Source organism: Malania oleifera, chromosome 13 (genome assembly GCF_029873635.1).
Source record: "Malania oleifera isolate guangnan ecotype guangnan chromosome 13, ASM2987363v1, whole genome shotgun sequence".
In the NCBI taxonomy this organism is placed as follows: Eukaryota; Viridiplantae; Streptophyta; class Magnoliopsida; order Santalales; family Ximeniaceae; genus Malania; species Malania oleifera.
The window spans coordinates 3,323,092-3,340,040 of NC_080429.1; the positions used below are offsets into that span (position 1 = coordinate 3,323,092).

The window sequence follows — 16,949 nt, forward strand, 5'->3', positions numbered from 1 at the left end:
TTTATGAAATTTTTATAATTTAAGAACTAAAATATGAGTTTGTATTTTAAAATTATATTAAATTTTATTTAAATCCAAAATAAAAAAATTATGTTTCTAAATGCAATTTTTGTAAGAAAAAAAATTGACTCTTTTTTACTGTAATATAACTAATAATAGTATTTCATTTAAAATAAAAAAATTGTAAAATTCATAATACACCGACAATATTATTCAGCATTTGTATTTTCATCAACAAACAAGACTCAATTAAAAATTTGTCTTTTATATGCATTAAAATGTGAATTCATATGATAATGTATTTGGGTTTTAAACTTTCTATTTTTTATTTCAATTTCTAAAACTTGAAGTAAAATTTATGCCGTTTAAATTTAAGAAACCAAATCTGTGTTGAATTAGAACACGAGAAAAATTCTTTCAGAAGAAAGAAAAGAAAAGAAAAGAAAAGAAAAGAGAAGAAAATACTAAGACCCAATATGGAGGAATTCATGCGTCCAATGTGGGCAACTTTTATTTCTGGGAAAGACGTGTAAATCAATCGGCATGGGCTCTTCCAAAGCGGTAAGCTTTGGCGAATCCCCTTCCTCGCTGGGTTACCTTACTCAGGGTCTCATCGTCATCTCAGAAAAGCTACAAAACCCCCATTACCGGATTAGGACCCATCACCGCCGTCCGATAAGGCGGAGATACCCACCATTAGAGGATCATAGTCACGTCTTTGATGGCGAATCCTCCACGTGATAGCCCCAGTAGGACAATTGACTGGACTCCACAGCTATATCTAGGACTGTCCCTCCCCTGTTCTCACTGTCCTCAGTGGGTCCCTCTCAAATATTTCATCGCTCGACCTCTCTGTCCGTTTCCCCTCACAGCCACTGCGAGGCTGTTCCGATTTTCCTTCCCCTCTCCGGCACAGATCTTTCGTGTCCCTCTTTGAAATTCGAGCAGATGGGGGGAGCAAACATACGGGTTTTAATGTTAGACGACCCAGATGGGAAATTTTGTCAGCAATGTTGATTTGATTTGATTTGATTTGGTTTGTTTTCTGGGAGATTTTCAAATTTTGAAAGAAAAGAGAAAATTATGTCTGGGGAGGAGAAGAGGTGTACGAGGAGGGGTACTCCCAATTGGCGGTGTAATGAGAAGGCTTTGAAGGGACGATCCTTTTGTGAGAAGCATTATTTGATGCAGGTTAAGAGGAACATGATGAAACAGGAGGCTGAGGGGGGCGGCGTTCGTAGGCGGCGGCGTAAGAGAGCGGGAATTGGGGAGATTGTGGTCGCCGGTGCCTGCGAGGAGGAGTGTTCTGTTCCTCACGATGTGTACGTGCCGGCGCCGCCTGTTCAGCCCACCGGCGGCGGCGGGGGGTCAGAACTCGCCGAGGAAGGAAATGTGGGTCGGGGCTGGTTTGGTCAAATTGAGGGTGGAAATGAGGTTTTGGGGCTTGCCGGCGATGAGGGCCCGAGCCATGAAAATGGGGGTTTGGTTGGCGGTGGTGGTGCTAGTGGTGGTGGAGGAGGAGGAATTGTGGGTAATGGCTGGTTTGGTGAAACGGGGTATGGAAATGGTGGTGCAGGTCCTGGTGGTGGCGGGGTTCCGAGCACATTCGGCGGAATTGGTAGTGGCGATGGCAGTCAGGGTCTTGGCGGGGGCGGCGTTCCGACCCAGTTCTGCGGAATTGCGGGGGGGAACGGCGGTCTTGGTCTTGGTGTAGGTGGTGTTCCGAGCCGTTTTGGCGGAATTGCAGGTGGAAACGGCGGTCTGGTTCTTGGTGGAGGAGTCCCAAGCCGGTTCGGCGGAGTTACCGGTGGTTATGCCGGTCTGGTTCTTGGTGGAGGTGGAGTTCCCAGCCGGTTCGGTGGAGCTTTTGGGGGAATTGCTGGTGGAAGTGGCGGTCTGGTTTTTGGTGGCGGTGGAGTTCCGAGCCGGTTCGGCGGAGTTTCTGGTGGAAATGGCAGTCAAGTTCTTGGTGGAGGTGTTCCAAGCCGGTTCGGTGGAGTTGCTGGCGGAAACGGCAGTCCTGTTCCTGCAGGTGCAGGAGTTTTCGGTTGTGGCTGGTTCGGTTGGACTTCCGGCGAAGGACTGGGTTGGTTTGGTCAAGCTGTTTCTGGAAATGATAGTAGCTTTTCCGGTGGTGAAAAGTTTCAAGGTTGCTACGGACAATTTGCAGGTCGCAATGGCGGCAGTAGCCTTGGTGGTGAAGCCCTTGGCCGGTTCAGTGAAGTGGGTTGTGGAACTGGCAGTCTGGTTCTTCATGGCGAAGGATTTGGTGAGCAGGCTGGTGCAGCCAGTGGCGAAAATGGTCAAATGAATCTTGCTGGTAAAGGAATTGAAGGTTTTTCCAATAATCCAGCCACCGGTAATGGTGGCAGGGAGGAGACCCCTTCTCAAAAGGGTAAGCGTGGTAGGCCAAAGGGTTCAAAGAATAAGAAGAAGATTGTTGCTGGTGAAGAAGTTCAAGGCCAATCCGGCAAGGCTGCCGGAGGAAATGACATTTTGGTTCCTGCCACTGCAAAAAATTGTGGTCAGTCCATAGAAAGTGGTGGTGGAAATGTTGGAGATGAGACAGATGGATCTAAAGGAAAATGTGGCCGGCCAAAAGGTTCAAAGAGCAGAATAAAGGTGGTTCCTGACGGCCAGGAAGATCACCAACCAGCTTCAGATACTGCCGGTAATAACAGTGCTGGTGATCAGGTCATTGGCTCAAAGGGCAGGCGAGGGCGAGCCCAGGGTTCAAAAAACAACAAGATTATAAAAGAAAGTGTGGGCATGTCTGATGAAGTTATCGATGGCAATGGGGATGGAAATGGGATTGTGTCCATTGAATTAGCCTCTGGCAATAAGGGTGGAGATGGAGCTCTATCTGTTGAAGTTACCGGCAGCAAAGATGGGGGTGTTCCACTGAAGTCTAAGAGAGGTCGACCAAAGGGTTTGAAGAGTAAGAAGCCAGTTCTTGGTGATGAAGATGGGAAGAGCCTCGCTGATGAAGTTGGAGGCAAAAATGTTCCAAGAGATGACAATGTACCTCAGAAAAGGAAGTTAGGTCGACCGAAGGGTTCGAAGAACAAGAAAATAAATCATCGGAGCCTGGGCAATGAAGTTGAAGGTGAAAATGTTCTGGTAGATGGGAATGTACCTCCGAAACGTAAGCTAGGTCGACCCAAGGGTTCAAAGAATAAGAGGATAGTTCTTGCTGGTAAATCCCTGAGTAGGATTTTAGTGCAGAAGCAACAGAATCAGATCTCTCTCATTAAAATAGGAGAAAATGATTTGAAAAAGGACCCAGGGTTGCTGGTTGAGAATGCAAAAGATTCTGATTATACACGGATGAACAACAGAGGAGGATTAGCTGAATCCGGCAATGTTCAGAAGCGACCTAGAGGACGGCCGAGGAAGATTAACAACCAACATGATAAATCTACTTGTGCTGGACAGGGAGAAGCTCCTTTTGCATTCGAAGAATCAGGATTATCAGTGAGTTCTTTTTTATCCTTCTTTCTTTTGATGATGATTATATCAATATAAGCAGACCAAACAAAAACCATATACATTATATTATCAATATCGAGAGAAACTCTCACATGGCTGTGAGCCCAACAAATTCGATGTAATTTACTACCATGGTAGTTTGTTTTGCACCCCAAGGTACATGGTCCACAAATTAGATGTAATTCACTACCATGGTAGCTTGTTTTGCATCCTAAAGTACATGATCAACTTATTAAAGTGTGGAGTGTCATATTTGCCGATGGTGACTTAAATTTCATAGTGCTTCCAATGTATCAATTGATCATTGAACGGTTGCCTATAATCTAGGACCGATATTTTTCAAGAACTAAAAGAGCTAGAACACTGACTATACTGCTAGTCCATCCCAAGCAAAGTTTTCAACCTATGATGGAAATGGGTTGCAACTGAATTTCTTTGAATGGTATATGCATCTTCTGTAAGGCAAATTTTTGCATTTCATGCATTTATTGTGTATATTTGTTGATGCTCCTTTTGATTGTTGAGATATCCTAATGGAAGAAAAGGGGACATGGAATCAGGAGCAACTGCTTCAAACACAGCCAAGTTGCAAGTTTTTGTGTTCTGTTGCCCCCTTCTCTTCTCAGCAGTCAGCACTTAAACCAAGCATCTATGATTTTGACAAGGATTGAGCCTATTATGTTTCTATGAAGGTTGGGAAAGAGGATACTTCAGAATCCCTAGAAAATGCCAGAGAATTTTGTTAACTGTTATCTTGAAGTTACTCTTGGTATTCTGCATTCAGACTTTCAACATCAATCCATACTAACAAGGTTTCTGTTTTAGGACGCCACGGGTAGGAAAAAGGAGCAAAGGGGTTTAATGTGTCACCAATGCTTGAGGAGTGATAAGAGGGGTGTCGTCATTTGTTCCAGTTGCAAAAGAAAGCGCTATTGCTATGAGTGTGTTGCCAAGTGGTAATGAGAACTTTTTGAAGCTTTACTTCTCATGGTCAATCAGTAAACAACCACAACTTCGAGAATCTAGTTGATCGACTGAATTACTATAAATAGTCCATAGCTTCTTTAAGTTGAAACATTCGTTTAAAGTTCGTTAGTTTTTTTCAATGAGCACAAAGTGGTTTCATCCAGGTTCTAATGATAAAGTTATGAAATAGGTATCCGGAGAAAAAGAGAGCAGATTTTGAGATTGCTTGTCCATATTGTCTCGGCAATTGCAATTGCAAAGCATGCCTCCAGGAAGACTTCGTAGTGATGGTGTGTGCCTCCTTATTATTTTTTCTCCTTTTTTCTCCCTGTTGCTCAGCATATTTATAATTCCATTCTGACAGGATAGTCGTGAAGAAGTAGATATAAAGCGTAGATTTCAGAAGTTGCTTTACTTGCTAAATAAAAGTTTGCCTCTTCTCAAGCATATTCACAGAGAGCAGAGCTCTGAATTAGATGTGGAAGCCAGAATACGTGGTATATTTTTTATACTCCCATTATTATCCGAGGTTTCAGCTCTTAAAGCATAGGGGTTTAAGAACTCCTTAACAGTGTACTTTTACCTTCTGTTTGCAGGGGTTCTGTTGACAGAGGAGGATATAACTAGAGCTATTCTTGATGATGATGACCGAGTATTTTGGTACTATCCCCCACCCCTCGGTTCTTGGAACTAAACATCTGTTATAAATCCAGCCATCTGTTATAAATTGATGTTCTCTAGGATGGTCATTTGTTATTAATTGCTAGAATGGAATTTTTTTTTTTGGCCATACAAGTACACACACGAGTGCGCACATATGCACACACACTTTCTCATGCAAACATGCTTTCATATATACATTATATTCAAGTGTACTTTAATGTATGTGTATATAAATGTGTGTTGATATGTACAGTATTAATTCTAGTTTTAGCTATAAATTGTATCCCATACATTTGCCAGACTAAGAACTATCTTAACTGCAAATCTTCCTGGATTTGAGTGGCCTTAATTCCTCAGACAATAAGCATGTTTTTTTTTTTTTTTTTGCTTTCTAATTCAGAAGGGTACAAGCATGTAAGTTGTAACCATTGTCAATTTTCAACAGTGACAATTGCAATACATCCATTGTCAATTTCCACAGAAGCTGCCCCAATCCTGATTGTTCATATGATCTTTGTATCACCTGTTGTTTGGAACTAAGAAAGGGATCCTGGCCTGGAGATAAGAAAGAAGAATCCTCTCAAAGACAATATAACAGAAGAGTAAATGGTCAAGATTTGGATTTGAATGGCCAGATTCTTGCCAGCATGAAAGATTGTCACCAGGAGATCCAAGCGGACCTCCCAGAAAACAAATGCGCAGCTAATATGTACTGCAATTTTCCTGATTGGAGAGCAGAGACAAGTGGTCGGATTCCTTGTCCTCCAAAGGCACATGGAGGTTGTGGGACAGAGACACTTGAATTGAGGCGCATCTTTGAACCGGATTGGGCAACCAAACTAATTCAGAAGGCAGAGAATTTGACCATTAATTACCAGATGCCAGATATTGATTTTTCTCAGGGTTGTTCATTGTGTCTTCCTGTCAGATCTTCAGGAAATGTAGGAAAAGGTTCTGAAGTAAGACAGGCAGCTTTTAGGAAGGAGAGTCATGATAACTTTCTGTACTGCCCAAATGCTCTTGACTTGGTAGAACATGATATAGAACATTTTCAATTGCATTGGATGAGAGGTGAACCTGTCATAGTTAGAAATGTACTTGAAAAGTCATCTGGTCTTAGCTGGGAACCAATGGTCATGTGGAGAGCTTTTAGAGGTGCCAAAAAAATATTAAAAGAGGAGGCTTTCAGTGTCAGGGCCATTGATTGCTTTGATTGGTGTGAGGTACGTTTTTTGGTTGTTGCGGTTTGAATTTCTAGCCCATTTTCCTATTTGCCTATTCATACTTTAATCCTAGATGGTAATTTTTTATCTTGGTGACCTCATTTCTGGGGAAACCAAGATGTGTCATATATCATTGTGCAGCTGATTAAAAGTCAAGCTCTGAACAAAGTTAAATCTGGTCTGTTGACTTTATCTGCTTGAATTTCAAATGATCCACTATTTTCTAACTATAACAAGTTCATCTCCCATCTACTACCATAAACTTTGTTTTTTTGTTTGGAGGCTTTCTAAATAGCTAAAAGATGCTGGTTCATTTTCTCTTAAGTTTTTACTTTGCATCTACCTGGAAATTTAAGGCTAGCAGAACGAGATAGTGCTTAGTCTGATTTATTCCTTTTAACTAGATTGATCAGTTAGATTTTATGTTACTTTTGATTTTCATTTGCATGGGGATTGAATATTTTTTTTTACTTATAACATTCATATTTAGACGTTTTCTATGAGTTGCATTCAATGATTTTTTTTTTTGGCTGAGCAGCATGCATTTTATACATCCTATATGCCAGATATTTATCATTGCAGTTTATACATCCAATATGACACAGGCTTATCATCTATATATTTTATATACAATATTTTTATTCCAAATCATGCATGATTATCCACATTATCATTTTCAAAAGTTAAATTATAAATTTCTCTGTCAAACAACAAATTTCCACTAATTTCCAAATTATATATGAAATTGGAATTTCCATGAAAATTGAAATTTAATACCTTGGGTACCTGAAATGCAATTGGCATTATTGATTTTCTTGGAGTTTGTGATATGTTAGATCATTTGCTATATGCTATTTGCACTGGTCAGTGGCATCTGTGACATTCCAGCTGAACATAATTTCTAGCTTGAAACATTTTTTCAAGAACTTCCAGTTGTGTACTGTGTATATTTTCTATTCGCATTGCAGGTTGAGATAGATATTTACCATTTTTTTATGGGCTACTTAACGGGTCGTACGCATAGCAATGGGTGGCCGGAGATGTTGAAGCTAAAAGATTGGCCTCCATCAAATACATTTGAAGACTGTTTGCCACGGCATGATGCTGAATTTATTTCTATGCTTCCCTTTTGTGACTATACTCATCCAAAATCTGGTCTTTTGAATCTTGCAACAAAACTTCCTGATGTTGCTTTAAAACCAGACTTGGGACCGAAGACATATATTGCTTATGGATGTCAGGAAGAGCTTGGCAGAGGTGATTCAGTGACAAAGCTACACTGTGACATGTCTGATGCGGTAATATTTAATCCGAAAAAGCCTGTGCTTGACTTTCCTTGTTGTAGTTTTGTTGCATTTGGTCATCTTTCCCTACATGTACTGAATGCATGTGCACTGTTAGATGACTTGATCATTGTTAATGAAGCTTAGTTAGTATGTAGACAAGGGCACATAGTATGGTGCTTCAACAACTTAGAACCTTTATGGACTTCTGGTGACTTTTGTTTAAAATTTCACTGGCCCATACACTGTCTTTGCTTTAAGGTTGTGCTAATATGCACCACTTCACTTTGTCTTGTAAATGTTCCAAGGCTACTGTTATTACAACACTAATTTGATGCAATGGTGTGGTTGTGAAATTTGAAAATTTAATGCGGGTTTATTCTTAATTTTGAAGCTTTTATGGACTATGGGAGTTGTCAAGTGCAATTATGGCTATATATTTATTTAAGTTATCTTCATAGTAGGATTACTGTGGTTGTCATTGCTTGAATTTTGTAGCCACCAAGAAATATTGTTACTTTGGGATGTAGAACCATCTAGTCTTTTCTTGGGGTACCCTTGTGGATATAGCAGATTGGAAGATCTAGTGTATTAGAACTCTTCTCCATTCTCATGTGTTGCTTGCAGAAAGTATATTGTTGTTGTGGCAATTTCTTGGAAAATTTTGATGCAGAATTCTTTTCTTCTCAACAAAATTCCAACTACACCTGTTCAGTCATGTGATAAAATTTAATTTTTTCAATGGAACCTTTTCAAAGTAAGTGTTTGTTGATTCCACTTCCATTTTTGTTTTCAATTTTTTGTTTAGGTAAATGTGCTGACGCACACAGCCAAGGTGAAAATTTTACCCTGGCAGTGCAGAGCTATGAAGGCACTGCAAAAAGAATTTGAAGCTGAAGATTTGGACGAGCCTTGTGGGACTAATGAGGCTTCAGATACATTTGAAGGGAAACCGCAAAAGAGGGCTCGCACAGATGATCCTGTAAATTCTGAGAACACCATTAAGCCACTTATAAAAGTGCAAACTATAGAAGAGGATGGACTGATTAAACAAAAAGATAGCACCTTGCCATTATTAGACTCAACATATTTGGGAACTACGGGCTTGGAGAAAGCAGTGTATGTTGCAGGATATCCTCCTCCTGAGAATGCGACGAATATTAATACTGAAGGGCAATCTGTTCAAAATTTGAATACTAACAGTCAAATTGTTGACCTCCAGATGTATGAGTTGAAAGAATCTGGCCCCTGTGAGAAAACAAATCAATTGGTTAACAAACTGGTTGAGTCAAAAAAATGTTCATTGTTCTGTAGTGCTCTTGTTAAGGATAAATCCTTAGCTGAAAGTAAGGATTCTGGAAAAGGCGAACTGACTAACTACAGTGTACAAAAAATGGCCACCATTAAGGCTGAAGAAGACAAACATTGCATTATGAACAATCAATCACATGCATGCTTAGGCCTTAATGAGAGGAATTCATGCATTTTTCCTAAAAGCAGTGATAGAGAGTTAAATATACAGGTAACAGGGCAGGCTGAAAGAGAATCTTGCATGAGCAGATATGATGTCGATGAGAATAATCTTTGCTCTCATCATGAGACAAGTTCCTGTACCAACCATCCTGCTGCCAAAGAACTCTGTTCACGCAATCAAGAGTGCACACAGCCTGCTTTACCGTTGATAAGAGAACTTATAAATGGGAAAGATGGTTTGGGGATGACTTTTTTGGGCAACTACAAGAATAATGGTCCAGTGGTAGATCCATGTGAGTCAGATGCAAATGCAATCTGTTCTGGTAAAGATAGGGATGCTGCTACAAATAATTCATCTTCACAAAATGAAATAGATGCAAGCCCCCACTGTGTAGCACGGGAAAAACCTGGTTCAGCTCATGAACTTGATGCTGAAAATAAAATAACAGAGAGAAACTTGTGCAATCAAGAAGATTTCCAGAGATCTTCAGGAAATTGCGCTAATGATTTTAAGTCACTAAGGCAAGATTCAGTTGCATTGACAGATTCTCAGGAAAATAATGCCATTCCAGATGTTGCATTTGGAGGTGCTGTCTGGGACATTTTTCGCAGGCAGGATGTACCCAAATTAAATGAGTATATTCAGAAGCATCAGAAAGAGTTTCGTCACATCAATAATAACCCTGTGAATTCTGTGAGTATTGCTGTTTACCAACACATGACAATATTATTTCGAGTCAAATTTCTAACTTTACCGCATTTGCTCCAGATTTTTCATCCTATTCATGACCAGAACTTTTATCTGACTGAAATGCATAAAAAGCAACTGAAGGAGGAGTTTGGTAAGAAATTGTGTACTTTGCTGAATTCAGTAATATAACCACACGTGCACGAACTGATGCAGTGCGGTGAGTTGTTTTAGGTGTTGAACCTTGGACATTTGAGCAATACCTTGGTGAAGCTGTTTTCATTCCTGCAGGATGCCCGCATCAAGTAAGAAATAGACAGGTGAGGTTGTCATGGAATCAAAATTCCACCCATAATGACGAGCTGCTTTTCCCTTTTGAATGCAAATGTATCAAAATTTCCGAATGTTCCACTGACAATGTGCTTTTTTGTTGTTGTTCTCCACCTTACAAATGTGGCCAATCTTAATTTGGTGGGTTCTGGTTTGGTCCTCTGGTTCTTTAGAGTACGGACGATAACTGAGTTTTGTGAAATCCAACTCGCTCAAAACTTAAAGACAGCCTGTACCAACATTTTGGCATGGGTGATCTGTTTTGTCCATTCTACTTTGTCTTGGGACAAAATTTCTTCCACAAACATATATTTTCCCATTACCTCAAACCTCTCCCTTTTCATCTTCTCGTTGGTCTTTGCAGCACTCCCACCTGAGTCAAGTATTTCCTCCTTATTGGTGCTTATGGTCTTCCTTCTACCTGGAAAAAGTATCTTGATCTTCCATTTTTACTTGGTCTTGCCTCCAATTGGAACTAACGCCATTTTTCATGGATATATACATGCATCCCCATGGTGCACGTTGTATGCGTGTTTGCATTATGATCCAAGAAAGAGTGCTTTGATACTTTGTAACATGTGGTCCTCATAGATTTCTCTCCTTTTTTTAATTAATTCATTTAGTTCTTTCTCTTATTTTTTCCAGTCATGCATTAAAGTGGCTCTCGACTTTGTATCCCCTGATAATGTTCAAGAATGTATTCGGTTGACAGAGGAGTTCCGTTTGCTCCCCAAAAACCACAGAGCTAAGGAAGATAAATTGGAGGTACATCATTTCAAATTGCTTTCTATCAGAAAATCATTGCCCAGATTGCATTCACTTAATTCTTATTGTGCATGGATAACAAACATCAGCTGTTTAAAATTTAATGTGTAGAGACTAATATTTTTCTTGCCTTCATATTAATATACTTAGCATGATGGGAAGAAAGCATGATGTCTGTGGAATGGTTTTTATTTTATCCAATATGATGTGGAATTATGGTTGCATACATTTAGGGCTGCAAAGGAGACCAGTTGAGCAAAGCAGACCAGTTGAGCAAAGCTTTACCATGTTCAAGCTTGTTCATGTAATTTTTAAGCTAGCTTTGAGCTCAACTGAGCTTAAGCCAAGCTTTGTTCAATAAAGTTATTAACCTATGTCTCGAACTCAGTGCCTAGCTTTGTTTAGTTTTAATTAAAGAAAATTTTATTTGAGAAATATGTTAATCAAACCTGTATAAGCATTTTTTATAAATAAAATTATCAAATAAAAATAATTTGTAAATAATTTTCATCATCATTCTACAATATTATGAGCACCTATGAGGAAGAGTGACTTAATTATTGTGGGGGGCAATAGAAGGGGTAGGGATAGACCTAAAATAACTTGTGAGGAGATAGTGAGTAAGGATTTAATATCCTTGAATCTATCAAAAGAAATGGTCCATGATCGCATAAATTGGCGGAAAAGGATTCATATAGCCGACCCCACCTAGCGGGACTAAGATTTGGTTTTGTTGTTGTATTCTACAATATTATGAGCAAACAGAAAGTAACAAGGATATTAGAAAAAAATTCATTTATTTTAAAGAATTCTAACAAGGTTATTAAATGATCAAAAAATATGTTCTAGCATGTTTTCTAGTTAAAATCATGCAATTTTATGTATAATGAACCAATAATGGGCCCATTCATGAGCCTGTTCATAACACTTGAGCTTGTTCACAAACACTCAAACGAGCTTGTTTGGGAACACCTGGGCCTGGTATGATTGCTGTTCTCTGTTTTGGTTTTTTGTATAGTGAACAAATAGATTATGATAATGCACTTTTTAAAGTTGCTTTGTTTCAGTTTTAAGCAATTTTTAAAAAAATTTGAAAAACTTGATTTTTGTGGTGTTAAGTTGCTCTGCAACGTGTTACCAGAATACTTTAATATCTAGAATGAACTTTTGTGGATTAAATCATTCATCTTATACATAATTTTAAAAATATAATTAAAATAAATATCCATAAAATTTCTAAAAATTGTAAAGAAGTCATTAAAAAATATATATATTTTCACTATTTTCAGATTGCGCTGACATTATGGCTGTTGTTTCAATTGTCATGTAATAAAAGTTTGTCTTTGTGACACTAAAATGTAAGTTTTTTTTTAAAAATATATTAATTAATTAAGATAATTATAATAAATTCTACTTCTATTATAATATTTTTTAATTTGTGTTCTTTTGCATTTTTATTATTTTGATCATATTTTAAACAGCTATTTTATTTTAATGCAAGGATAAAATCAAGTTTTTAATTGTTGTAGTTTTAGAAACATTAACCAAATAGGTTGCCGGTTTTTAATTTTTAGTTTTTGTTTCTAGTTTCATTTTCATAATTTTTGACACCCACGCCAAATAACCCCATAATGCGCATTTTTGTGAGATTACACAAGTGGAATACAAACCTGGTCATGAAGGGCTCAGTTCATGTGGGCCTGCTAAGTGGGGCTGCAAATTGTCATCCTCTAAATGAGCCCCTTAATGAGCTTCTAAAAGGCTTAAATTAAGCCTATAAACAAGCCCAAAACAAGCTTGTTCGTGACCCTAAAATGAGCTGAGATCAGCCTTGCTCAGGCATGTCTTGTTTAACAAATGCACCTTAAAATTAGGCTTGAGAACCATTGATTTATGTGAACAGACAAGTCTGAATGAGCCCTTATCAAGCCAAGCCACCAAGTTGTTAAAAACCAGATTGGCTCTTTCACTGCACTATGCTCTTTCCACACCCCTGATTCAGCATTGGGAGCATTATGCACTGGCTGATGTGTATGTTTGCATGTTACAACAAAGAAAAAACACATCGATTTACCTCTTTTCCCTGCTTCTGCTTTCTAGTACCTAAATTTTCATGTTTATGTGCTTTGATAAGATAAGCTCTCTAAAATTTGTTTGGATGAAGCTTAAAAAATTCTATTCTGCCAATGTTTTTTTGTGGGGAGTACGGAAGGTGCTAACATGATAAAAAAAAAAAATATTGAATTGCTGTTTATAATGACTAATTAAGTGAATTATACCACAACAATAGGTTCGCTTGCTGTGATCCTTACGCACCATTGTTAGGCTGCCCAGCATGAACAGAGTAGGCATGCATGGAATTTAAATGTTCATGTGATGAGAATGGAAGTGTGTCTAGCAGGACAACACATTTCATTCATCTGCTAGATTGTAATGACGTTTTCAGATCAATGAGGGCTGGTCTGTGCTTAATAGAGAACAACTCACAGTATGTTATTTAATCTGCTAGGAAAGTCTCATGTTGAAGTTTATTAACAGTGGACTGAAAAAACCCAGAAAAAGGAATCACTTGTCCCAGCAAGAGGGCCATTGCACCAGATTCCATTTGTTTCTTCTAAACTTGAAATGGAAGATGTAATGCAAATGGTTTGAAAAACTTGACCACTTGGGACATGAATGTTTATAGGACAGCAAAACTTGAAATGGAAGATGTAATGCAAATGGTTTGAAAAAATTAACCGCTTGGGACATGGAGGTTTATAGGATAGCAAATGAAGAATTGAATCGATCTCATACCTGTTTTGACTACTGAGATTTACATACCAGAACCAGTACATAAGTTATGGAACATTGCTTTCAGTACTGAAAATGAAGTTTGGTGATAATCTGACAATGAACATCATAAAGGTTGTGTTGGGGAGCATGGATTTTGATTTGGATTTGAGTTGATTTGGATGGAAACACAATTTTGTATTGTACTTTGTCCAAATCCATATAAATCCAAATTCAAACTCTGAAATCGAGCTCCGAAGGCATGGTAAATATTGAATGACATCAAGTAACTACCTAATGCAAATTAAATATGACATAGGTGCATCTTAATGGTGGATAATTAGCAATGTACATTGAACAGAGAAGTAATTTCTAAGTATGCCTCTCTGCTGGGTGACTGATAGTATTCTAGCTTGCAGAAGGTAAATGCAAAGTAATAGTTTGCAGTTTGGAATGCTTGTATACGTTGGCTCATGCTGGATACACTGTTGGCTTTGGTGAAATGGGGTTGAAGAACTTTATATGTCTATCTTGGGAGGGGTCTTCACATGTGCACACCTCAAAAGTTATTGATGGTCTTTTGATGCCGATTGGGTTAAAACTTGTGAGTGAATTTCTTGATTCATCTGCAAACTGATGAATTTAACATGATAATATGCTTATATTTCCTTCTTCATTTGCTGATGAAATTTTGGCCTGTCATTCTTCTATTTTGTTTTGAATGTATATCCTCTTGTTTCTGAAAATCTTTCCTTGATAATTTTTCTTGCTCCTCGTATCTGTACTAGCTACTTTCTAGGAGATGCTACCAGACATTCTCCCTTAAGTCACACAGATATGATATATGGGCTGGGTATTTTAAAGTTTATTGTCTATAGATTAAATCAATAAAGATATCTGTGCTATATTTAGAATGATTCTTGCATATCAAGGACTTCAATCTTTTTATAGGTGAAGAAGTTGGCACTCTATGCTGTTAGTAATGCTGTAAGTGAAGTCACAGATCTGATGTCAAAACTTGAGTAAGTTTTTTTTTTTCTCCTCTCTTGATCTGATTTTCTTTACATTTTTTCTTGCTCCTGAATGGTTGTGCATTGTTTATTATCAGTCCAATCTTAGATGTATCTTTTTGGCAATCAGATCATTAGACATTCAGTCACAAGCTAAAGGCACTAACTCCACCCAAGCTGACACTTAAAACTCCTCAAGTGATATCTCTCACTGTATTGATCTAAACTTGTTTAATATCAATCTTATCTAAGATGTTTCTAGCTCCTTCCAAAATTATATTTGACTAACTTTTGGGATTTTTCTGGTGTTTTTATGTGTCCAATGCCAATAACTGGAGGTTATCTAGCATGAGTTATTAATAGGCTTGCTTTTACCATGAAGGTTTTCTTCCTTCTCAGAAAAATAACAAAATTAAAATAAAATGGAGAATTCCTACTTTAGGTTGAAGACATCTTCGGTATGCATAGCTTGTGGCTACCCAAGTGACCATTCCAAAGTTTCGCAATAGTTTCCTTGGGTCCATTAACTTAACAAAACTTAGCCAATGCCTGCTGTTCTCATACTTTGTTTTAATTCATGGGTTGCTTTTTTCACTTTCAGAAAAACGGGCCTCCTCTAATTGAAAAATACTTGGTTAGCTGTATTGTACATCTGGCTTGATTTTCAAATTCTTTTTTTCGGCAAAAATCTCTATGACTTTTCATTGTTTTTGGGCAAATATTTAGATTCTGTGTTTATTTTCTTGTACTATTTTTTGTCGATATGGACATTATATGATTGTGCTCCCCTGTTGCACCCTGGAAATGGCATATTAATGTGGCAAATTATTGATTTAAAGAAATTAATTTGTTTGCCTCTTCAAACCTCAATGTTACAGGAAAACAAATTTGTCTTGTGTTTCCTTGAAAATTCACTTGGTTAACTGTCTTAATGGTGTTTAAATTTCTCTTGATTTGTCTCATTTTTCTATGAACCGCCTTAAAAAATTTTTTAGTATATTCACTGATGTGAATTGACATTACACTGCAAACGTTGAAAATTATAAAGCACATCCAGGCAGTTGTCATTGTAACTCAAATGAGATCACATAGAAAAATGTCATTTTGTCGAGATCATTTTGTAATTTTCTTCTTGCTTTTGACTGTTCATACAAGTCACCTTCTTGCAGTTCATCAGAAGGGAACAAGAAGCATTAGGACCAGCTATTAAATTTGAACATGCTCATGCCTTTTGCAGTTGGCAAGCGTTGACGCAATGGTAAGCGTGTCGAACCACTCAAATGAGAAGGCCATAGGTTCAAGCCACTTGAACAGCTTCTCCAATTTTGGAGTTAAGGCTGCAAACACCCTGTTCTCTCACACCCTCAATATGGCGTGGGAGCTTTCTGCACTGCGTGTTTCAATTCCCTTTTTACCATATCTGTACAAATAGGCGTTCATGACCAAAAGCACAACCATAGAAGAATAACTGCGATGAATGAGGCATCCCATTTGAGAAATAGTCCTGCTCATGTATATTATAGTCATGTTCACTAGCTATTCTTGTTAGACTAAGGCTGTAATTTTGTAATAATTCTGCACTGTTGTACTGTCCCCAAAAAACAAAATTCTGTTGGGTGTATGTTTCACCGTTGCAATGCCCATATGGAAGGTTGCCATGCTACTTTAGAGTTTAGATCTGTATTAGTAATTTTTATTTTTGGAATACATGACCCATTCAGCATTGAGTTGATTGTAGTTGAGCTCCAATTATCAATTAGAAGTACAATACTTATCATGAAAAGATAACCCTATCATGGTCATAAATCAGCGCACACACACAGATGACTAAAAAGGACAAATAAGTATTCAAGATTTATCATAGCCCTAATGAGACACTTTCGAATGAAAATTTTGATCCAATATGCCACTTTCAATTTCCATACATTGTTCAATAGTATGGCACGCTTATGGCCTTGGGCTGAGCAATATTGTCCCAAGCAACCCAATGGATTTTCCACCTCTAGTCAGAATCACCCATAAAAAGTTTCCTAATTTCTCTGTACAACTGATGGATTGTGAAGCTAAACAAGACACAGCAAATGTTGGCATCCTAGAAGCTACAGATGTTATTGGGTGGTCTTGAGTCTTCTCAACCCCTAAAAGTTAGCTCATGGGGTGAGACTTTTTCTCACACTTAATAACTGACCACCAAACCTCTTCCGCAACCGATGTGGGACAAACCCCAACAATCTCTCCCTCACACATCGGGCTTCAAACTCTATTTGAATTGGGCTCACCAAATTGG

The 16,949-nt window shown here is 38.2% G+C and overlaps 1 protein-coding gene across 4 annotated transcripts; it reads left to right on the top strand.

Annotated features, from left to right (window-relative positions):
* Nucleotides 1-497: 497 nt before the first annotated feature.
* Nucleotides 498-16,385, top strand: LOC131146196 (uncharacterized). 4 transcript variants are annotated; one of them, XM_058095597.1, is made up of 13 exons: nt 498-3,474; nt 4,315-4,445; nt 4,646-4,745; nt 4,820-4,952; nt 5,052-5,115; nt 5,564-6,341; nt 7,310-7,639; nt 8,433-9,791; nt 9,867-9,939; nt 10,020-10,105; nt 10,761-10,880; nt 14,604-14,674; nt 14,793-16,385. In XM_058095597.1, exons 1-13 carry the CDS (start codon nt 1,084-1,086, stop codon nt 14,848-14,850), a joined length of 5,694 nt encoding a protein of 1,897 aa, XP_057951580.1. In that variant the 5' UTR covers nt 498-1,083; the 3' UTR covers nt 14,851-16,385. The 4 variants fall into 4 exon arrangements, with proteins under 4 accessions (XP_057951580.1, XP_057951581.1, XP_057951583.1 ...); XM_058095598.1 differs by having other exon boundaries at nt 15,818-16,385; XM_058095600.1 differs by having other exon boundaries at nt 15,832-16,385.
* The last annotated feature ends 564 nt before the right edge of the window (nt 16,386-16,949 follow it).

Bases quoted from the DNA above. Each gene is read 5' to 3' on its own strand.
- LOC131146196 (XM_058095597.1), top strand. From the start codon at position 1,084: ATGTCTGGGGAGGAGAAGAGGTGTACGAGGAGGGGTACTCCCAATTGG. The intron at 3,475-4,314 runs GTGAGTTCTTTT...TTTCTGTTTTAG, and splicing joins TCGAAGAATCAGGATTATCA to GACGCCACGGGTAGGAAAAA. The intron at 6,342-7,309 runs GTACGTTTTTTG...TTCGCATTGCAG, and splicing joins ATTGCTTTGATTGGTGTGAG to GTTGAGATAGATATTTACCA.